This window comes from Amblyomma mixtum, chromosome 1 (assembly GCF_055824585.1).
Source record: "Amblyomma mixtum isolate Tamu chromosome 1, ASM5582458v1, whole genome shotgun sequence".
NCBI classification, from domain to species: domain Eukaryota; kingdom Metazoa; phylum Arthropoda; class Arachnida; order Ixodida; family Ixodidae; genus Amblyomma; species Amblyomma mixtum.
In genome coordinates, this window is record NC_143012.1 from 244,337,371 (window position 1) to 244,346,409 (window position 9,039).

At 48.6% G+C, this 9,039-nt stretch overlaps 1 protein-coding gene across 1 annotated transcript in view; it reads right to left on the reverse strand.

The window, feature by feature from the left end:
* The window catches only part of capt (adenylyl cyclase-associated protein 1), a 29,295-nt gene extending 20,853 nt beyond the window's left edge, over positions 1-8,442 (reverse strand). Inside the window, exon 1 of the mRNA XM_089565484.1 lies at positions 8,309-8,442. Within this exon, the coding sequence (XP_089421610.1) occupies positions 8,309-8,318 (10 nt within the window). The 5' untranslated portion in view covers positions 8,319-8,442. The remainder of the gene's footprint in view (positions 1-8,308) is intronic.
* Between the last annotated feature and the right edge of the window lie 597 nt (positions 8,443-9,039).

Here is a 9,039-nt window from a genome sequence, read left to right on the forward strand (position 1 = left end):
TCGAACATTATAATAATTTTAGAAGCTATAGATATTTAAACAATGTTTACTTTTGGAACGTTGAACAAATGCTTATGATATAACATTATCTGTCATTTTTTTAACTTTATAACAACACTTAAAAGTCAGCATTAGAATAATGTTTGCCGTCAATAGTTTGGTTTTGGTTTATGGGCGTTTAACGTTCGAAAGCGACTCAGGCTATGAGAGACGTCGCAGTGAAGGGCTCCGGAAATTTCGACCACCTGGGGTTCTTTAACGTGCACTGACATCGCACAGTACACGGGCCTCTAGAATTTCGTCTCCATCGAAATTCGACTGCCGCGGCCGGGATCGAACAAGCGACTTTCGGGTCAGCAGCCGAGCGCCATAACCCCTGAGCCACCGCGGCGACCGTTTGCTGTAAATGGCGAAACTAATGTTTCAGATATAAAATACAACGTTATATGCTAATTTTTAACGTTAACGTAACATTCCAGTGTAACATATAACGTTACTGCAGCTTTCATAACATTTTTGTACCATTATTCTATTGTTCGCTGCTACCTGTGGGCCGTAACCACTCGCATACAGGCATCGCCTCTCGCCGGGGTCGTTTGTCGTCCCGCCGTTCAAAACATTTTAAGGGCAAAACGCTTGGCAGCTGCGTGTAATTAGAAAAAGTGCTCATTTACATGCCCTTCAGTAAAAACTTGATTTCCTTCGTTGCCTTCGCGCCTGACTCGTACCTGCGCCTTACTTTCTGTTACGCACAAAGCATTTTCTCCCAGATACTGAACCAGTAGCGCCGTTATTCGTCTGCTTGCAGACGTCTGCCAAGGTTTTCGCCGAAATGTGGAACGTGCACGAAAATCGCTTCATCATCCCAAGTTGACGAAGGTATACGCTCTCGGCTGTTCGTGCAAAGCAGCCGTCAGCAGTATACGTAAATACATTCCACGCACACAGCAGCGTGAAACCTCCGTAACTCACTGCAAAGGCCCTGACTGTGCGCACGCGGTTATCGCGGTGTTTGTTACGATTCGAGTCGGCTGTCGCCTCCAGTTTCGTCCACAACGAGGAAGTTCTGCGTTTACACTATACTCGATGATTCACACGCCGGCTTGCAAAAGTTAGAAGCAGTGTGCGCGCGTGCACAGTCATCAGGAGAGACTGCACGCAGTAATTCTAAACACGTATACGCGCCTATATGTGGGAGAAAAAAGAGAGTACGCTGTCCTGTAGCGCACACAATTTTATAAATGGGAGTGCGACACCTAGAGGACAGATTACTCCCCTTATACTTCTTTCTATGCAGGGAGAAGCAAAAGTTTACGGGGCGCGTGTGCTCGTTAAAAAAAAAAAAATACGGTAACACTATCTAGGGACCGAACTGACTGGTACACCGGTGGGTGGTTAACGCACGATACCTGCAGGCGTTTGTGGCGACTAGCTTGCGTGACTGCACCATATTTTTTTTTTTTCTTGGACATCCGCATCCCGCAAGCATTCGACGCCGACTTCTTTTCTGCCACACGGATCGCCTTTCTCCCACATGTCCATTTCCATTTATGCACTCTCACCAGGCTTGCGAACGCAGGTCTTCGAATCCTGCTCGTCTCAATGAATGCAAGTAACTCTACATAGGGCAGAGATTGAACCTCTCTCTATACGACTCCTTTCATCATCACTGGCTACACAGACGCCTCCAGTGCGGAAGTCCCGGATGGACGGCCTTCGATGGCAGTTCGAGTCAGTCAAAAAGCGAAGAAGCCATCGTCGCTCGCAAGGCAAACCGTCGCCACTTGTTGGCTGCAGCTCCACGGTGGCGACGGTGTTGATGTCACCCGGCTTACACAGTCTCCTCAACACCCAAAAACCACATTTTCCCAAGAGCCGTACATACCTCGTCTGCCTTTTCACCGCCCGGAAGATAAAACTGCAAACAAATTGCGAGGACACTTCCGCAACTGAAGTGTTGAGAGGCGAAAGCCGAGGGCACTATGCCGAGACGACTTCCAGTGGATGTGATGTCATGCCGTTCTCGTGGCTATATCGATACCCAAATTATACATATTTCGGGGACCTTAAGTGTTCATTACGCCTAATTACACATTTTTCCATCTAATTTGACACAAATCCGACATTTTTCCGACCATTCTGTGACAATTTTCACTATGCCGTGTCTACTTCCGGTGGATGTGACGACGTCACACCGTTCCCGTTGGCTATATCGACGTCCGCGCTATTTCGAAGCAATTTCGATATTTTTGCCTATAATTAATTTAATAATTGCTCTACAGTCATCAAACTTGGCTTCTACGTGTAATTTTTCCTCCTCTATCTGAAGCAACCATTGGTTTTCTTCTATCTTTTTTTAGTTCCCGAGTTAAACGCGTGTCACACGCTTTGTTAACGGAAAGGCTTTAGCCTTAAAATGTGAAATTCTAGACGCAGCAGTGCTTCGCGCTGAAGCCCTTCCGAAATGCTGACGACGCGGGCGTCTCCTTCGCCTCCCGCCGTGCTCTCAAAAGCGCTTCAGCGAACTGCATCGGCTGCGTGTTGCAAGACCTGTCGCAAGACAGACCCGTGCAGCTTGTTCCGTCTCCGCTATCGCCGCGTGACATAAGCGCCTGCAGGGAGTGGTCACAGCGGCTTCCTAATACTACACGAGCACGGCCCCCTACAGACGCTCTATTATCTCGCGAAGCCCGTCTCAAGAGCGCACAACGTAGCCGCACAGTCCAGCAACACCTCACAAAGGAACGTCGTTCATTCAAAAGGCGATCTCCTAATTTTTGGTCCTTGTTTTCAGACCCGATCTTCGCCAGCCGACGACGCACTAAATAAAGCCCTATGGGATAAGCGACAAGTCGAGAACACAATGACGCTTCAAGGCCAGTGCATTGTGGGTTTCCTTTTTTTTTTTTTGTCAAATAAAACGCTCAATACGCAGCTTTGCCGACGCTTCTTGCTGGTAGTTCGATCATTTCGATCCAATAATTGTTCTTGAAAGAAAAATCGGAACGCCATATCTCAAACGACTGCGAGCTATACAAGCACCCGACATATAGTCCCCGCTCCTGTCCCTCTGAATTGGTGGATAGACTTCCACTGTTTCCAATTTATTTTGCGCCGTATGTGTGGCGGTGTATGGGGAGCCTTGACATACACCCATCCTCCGAGGCTTTTCACCGCAAACGTTGCCAATAATCCCCCCTTAGTTTCCTCTCCTACTTTGGCCTGAAAACATCGAGCCGTCCAAGAGTTTGAACGGGCATTGCTGAACCCCCTGCGGGCGCCTTATATCTCCGCGAACGAAGACCGTCAAACAGCAGCGGAACCAGGAGGGTGCTATCACACCCGCAAGGAGGCTACGCTCGTATAAAGCGTAACGGCGTAATCGCACACTCTGAGGACACACGAGCACACAGGAACCGGGCTAGAAAACTGCGCAGGCGTATGCAGGGAAATAAAGAACGCCATGATGTCCTTCTCTTGTTCGTCCCATTCAGTTTGCGCTGCTATCTCTTTTTTTTTTTTTTCACTATAAACAAAGCGAGTTGCATATGCACGCTTAAGCAACGAGTAATGTGCTCGGAACACGAAATTTAAAAAAAAAAAAAGCGAATGACAAGATGCAAGGCTTCTCCTCCTAATATCGCACGGTACCGTGGAACTACGTGCGATCGGCTGCATGAGCTTACAGAACGCGGCAACGAAAAAAAAAAGTCTCCTCACAGACACGAACTGAACAGCGAGGATATGCGCCAGTCTGCTCGACACCTACACCGATTTTTCTTTTTTTATTATTTCTGGCTGTTGAATTGACGCCGTGAGCACCACCACCCATCGATTCCTCTGGCACTTTCCGGCTTGTCCGGCAACGAAAGGCGCATTTATATCGGCGAGAAAATTTGAATTAAGAAAACTTCCTGCCAGCCTATTTCAGATCGTCACATGTTCACCTAAACAACGATTTACCATTGTTTTTAAGTCAATGCAAGTGTATCGTAACCTCTGCTATCCGCGCCCAGAAGTCGGAGTCGACACGCGCATTTTTTGCTTGCGAAATCGGCCCGTGATGGCGCTAGCTGTACATCATTTTCTTTGGTTCCGTTTTGGGTGAGAGTTGTCTCTGTGATTAGAACGTGGTACCTTATCAACAGAGGCCAACCTCCAATTTATACTCATTGTCTTTAAATGGCCATTTGCCTGCACAGGTCTCTTCTCTTCATGGCGAGCAGGAACAATGTTCTTCCGGTCGCCCCCCCCCCCCCCCCCCCCCCCCCACAATACTTATCAGAAATAGGGGAAAGGGGGGGAGGGGTGTAGTGTACCATTTGCTCGGCTATTTGTGTCCGCCAACGTTAACGGCTCTTGGGTTCTGTGATCACTTCTATCCGACTTTACACAGACTGGCGGCGCTGATGACAGCAGGAATGTTGCAGTGACTTGACGTAAATGATGCTTTCTGCGCCGCAAACGTGCTAACAGGACCCGCATCGTATACCTCAACTATTTCACAAGTCACATTCTTTACTTCATTTCTGTCTTCCGTTTTAGGGCTTTGTAATAACTCCAGAAACGAAACTCTGAACCAAAATCCGGGCATGATCTGCGGGTAGTTTCCGAGGGCCAGCACAGAGTAGTGCAAAGCGGACGGAGGCGCCGCCTAATAGCAGCTGAGTAAACTACCGGTGACGCCATGCAAGTCTTCCCTCTCGAAAATATGTGGATGCTATAAGCAGTCTCTGCAGTTCGTCAGGGAAGCAGGTGGTGGCGTGAAAGTCGGCTAATCTTCCAGTCCAGGGTGAATCGGAGTGCCGGATTTTTATGCATCCATGCCCTGGGTACCCTTTCAACGACCTCTGAATAGTCCTGATGCATGTTGGAACGCACAGTCGAGGAAGTATGAGACCGGAAAGCAACACCATAACACAAGTCCGAGAAATGTCTAGGGCGACCACAGGGCTGAACAATGTATGCCTTATGTTAGGGTGCCCGAAAGCTCCCTCACTCATCGAATCTCAGCGAGGCATTGTTGCAACCCTCATCAGTTTAAGTAACAGAACTGGCGCGACTGTGTCCATGCAACTGCATTTGAGTATAGCACGTCGGCGACGTTGAATAACTTTTAAGATAATGGTGTCCTTCGAGACAACACAGGGGATGGCACCATGGCGGCACAATTCTGTAGACGTAACGTAGCGTGCCCTTTCTTTCCAGCGATTAATTGAACTGAGTTCCGCGAATTCACTTGGATATCCTCGAAAAGACAATACTTGGCGTACGCCCAACTTCCAAATACGCTACTACAACGAAGCTGTCTTTCCTCTGACAATACGACGTTAACCAACGTTATGCGCCATGTTCCGACCAAAATATTCCTCTCCAAGCAAAAGTTAGGATCTCGCTTGTCAATGATGAGAAATTTTCAGTAAAGCGTCTTTATTTCGTGCTTCAAATATGCTTGAGACTCGTGGCATGAGAGGGAATAAAAAGTGAAATAGAACAACTTTATTTGAAGCAAAATCACGGTCTTTCTTGCCGACGCCTGTTGAGTCGTTTTACTCTTCACGAACGACTCAACCACATCACAACCTCAAAGCTTGGCCAAAACGATGGCAAACAATGGATCCTTAACTCAAAAAACGACGTCCTCTGTCACGCTGAGCCAAACCGTACGGAAGGCATTTGTTGAAAGGAAGTGAATGAATAAGACGGTGACAAGTCGCCGTGCAGGCGACATTTCAATGAGGGAAGATGTGCTACAAATAAAGCTACTTTTAAACAGCCAAGCGAGAGACCAAACAAAGCGATCGAAAGGACAACGACGGTATACACGCATCCGCTCTCGGCATCAAGTCAGACACAACAGGCGCCTCGCAAGCTGCTCCCGCACAAACCGAAACGCAAACATTATAGGGGTCTTCGTCACCTCTGCGGCTTTAGACGCACAAACCTTGGCACTTTCGAAGCAGCGTCGCAGGGGCCCGGTGACCGCGGCACTGGCCCGCGCCAATGTTTTCGTCGCCTAAACGTTGCCAAGCGAAGACAAACAAGCCGCCGACTGAGCGCCTATTTATATGTCGTACCGCCGCGTCTCACAATACTGCGTGGAGTGGAAAGGTATACGGTTAAGCCTGGCCTCCATTCTATGATGCCCAAAAATCGGCCACCTGTTCCAACCGCGAGTGAGTGTGTTACATATTCGTACGATAGCAGGTGCGCAGGGGAGACCGCTACGAAGGACATCTGACTGCATGCGACCGTCTGAGCGGCAGAATGATCCTGTGCGAGTGTGTGTCTGACTGTCCGTCTGGCTCACAGCCCACCCGTCTGCAAGGTTCGTTAACCGTTCTGTTTTTTTTTTTTCCTTCTCAGTAAATACTTGCTGATTGACTAGCCGACTGAAGTCACCGGCCTCCCCTGTTTTTGCTTTTTTTTTTTACATACAGCAGGCCAGTGAACTGGCACAAGGAGGGCACGCAAACGAATTTCATTAGGTCATGATACGAGGGAACAAAGAACGCAGAAATGTGTGCAGGCAAAGTGGGGTTTCGGAGAATTCGGTCAACAGTGATAGGCCTGTCCAGGTTGTGATAGTTTGAAGGTTCTAATTAAAAACTGACTATTTTCAGCGATTTATTACTGCGTTAGCATTAAAAGAGTCTGCAAGCGGAAATGGCGACCGCCGTCACGTGGGGCGTATCCTGTGACGTCATCACAACCCGCGCACCGTAGCAGGTGGCGGTTTAATTAAATATTGATCACGAGATGTTGCTCAGATCTCACAAGCCCCACCGATAGCAGAGTTTTAAACAGCCACCTGCCAGGGCAGTGGCGCATCGCTTAGCCGCTGCACCAATGCGCCAGTAGTGGTATGAAGACTCCCAGCGATCTATCAATGTAAGGTAGAGAACGACCAATTCCGCATACACGGGCATTAGCTACAAGTGAATCAGCATTAACAAAAAATGCTAACGCATTCAAACGATCCACCGAGGAAAGATCAGTACGTGGAGCTGAGGAGAGGCCTGAGCATTCTTCGCCGAATACAGTTTAATCTCCTACGTACACCAGCCAAACTTTACCTATACCGGTACACTTCCACACCTCAGTGCCCAAACTGTCCACACACATATGCAGACATAGAACACTGCCTTACACAGTGCCACGCAGCCTTCCAGTCCCCTGCCTATCATTTCCCCCTACCCCCATCGTGGCCCATCTGGCTCGCCTCCCTGGATCTGAGACTGCAACGTGCCCTCGTCGCCTTGGCCCAGGACGTACTGAACGCCTAAGAGAAATGATGTTCTAATAAAAATGTCACACCACCACCACCGAGGAGTTTTTTAAGTTTTTTTTTCTTTTTATCCCTAAAGAAACCATGTTATAACCTGCGCAGCATTTCATAGGCTCCATCCCACGTATTGCATTTCATCCCAGCATTTCATCCCACGTATTGCAGAACGGCACACATGCTGAAACCAGAAACTCGGATTTCAGCGCCCCTACAGCAGCTACAGGCTGCTTCATAAAGCAGCTTATAGCAACACGTCAAACCAGGCAAAACCAGATTACCAAGCACTCGTCATCATCAACCAGACTGCTTATACTTAACACTAGGCCTCTGAGTAACTTCCAATTAGTCTTATCCAACCGCGGCCGCCTAACCCAGAAAATTTTCTAATCTCATCCTCCCATTGATCCTGGGCCGCCATCGGCTTAGCAGGCACTATCTAGAGCAAAATAAGCGGTCAAGTCAGAATTTTCGATATGAGCGGTATTTTTAATTACGCGAAAGCGCTATACAACTGGAGAGAGAGGGGTAGCGATCGATTTACAGGAAAGCAGCAGTTCGAATAAAGTTGATCAGACATTTTAATTGGTTCCCTGTTTTTTTTTTCGTTTTTTTTTCTAGCGTCCTCTGCAGAATGCAATGGCGGCGTAAATGTCATAAAACATTACGGAGCCAGTTTCAAGCTCCTCCACAAGAACGTGCCGTCGGCATGACAAAATCCTTTTTCAATGTGTAAGCTTTCCCTTACGCGCGCCATGATTACGAATGAACTCATGCAGTGACGTCACTTTCCTCATTTCCACACGGTAACAGAACTCCTTTAACATCATTCTCACTTAACTAAATAAGTACTCCGTCGTTGCGAAACGAGGCAGCACCAAACCCCGTAGCAAGAACTTAATGTCGCAATCAGCTAATCACGGCAGAGCATGTCAGAGTCCCTCCATGCTTTTTTAAGTATCATCAAGTAACAACAACCTGGCATAACTTCGAGCACCGATACGAATGATCAGCGATACTTACCCTCTGTCATGGTCAGCGGAATGAAATACACGTGTTCAAAAACTAAAGCAATATTAGTCGAAACTATTTATAAGCTGCGCTTCCACACCTCTACGCTTGCGACCGAACCCACCCGAGCCGGAAACCTGTCCACGCAGCTAGTGGCATACGCTGCAATGCCGCCCACTCCCCGTTTATCAAAATCACGCCGTGTCATCTCTGCTTGGCGCAGCCGCATCGTTACCTGGATGAGCGCAATGCAAAAACGGACACCCAAGCGTGGCGTGGCGGCTAATCAAGCGACGAAACGTTCCGGGCGGCCGCCGCACGCGACGAATACAATTCAAGCACAGGCGCAAGGAGGCGTCCTTCCATTCAGAAGAAGCGAAACAGGTCGAGCAGCAACTCGCGCTAGTCAGCCGTACTACTTAACGCCGGCTGCGAAGAAGACGGTGGGTGAAACTGAACAAGTAGAAAGCACGAACAGCGCTACCCAATGTGGGCTGCGCCGCTCACGGACTTCCGCCCTTGCATCACGAGAGTGTATTACGTGTGTGACAAGGAGTCGCCGCGTAAGGTGGTTTGGATTTCCTTTGGGCAGTGCCTCAAGGGAAGTCGCGCCGGTGACTTTCAGCGCGTCGCGCTATGCGTGACAGAGAACACAAGGGCGTAGTTCAAAAGGCCGGCGATATCTTCCTTTTACACCTCCGCAGTTCCGATAAGGTCGGTGACACTGGGCCGAGAAATAAAAA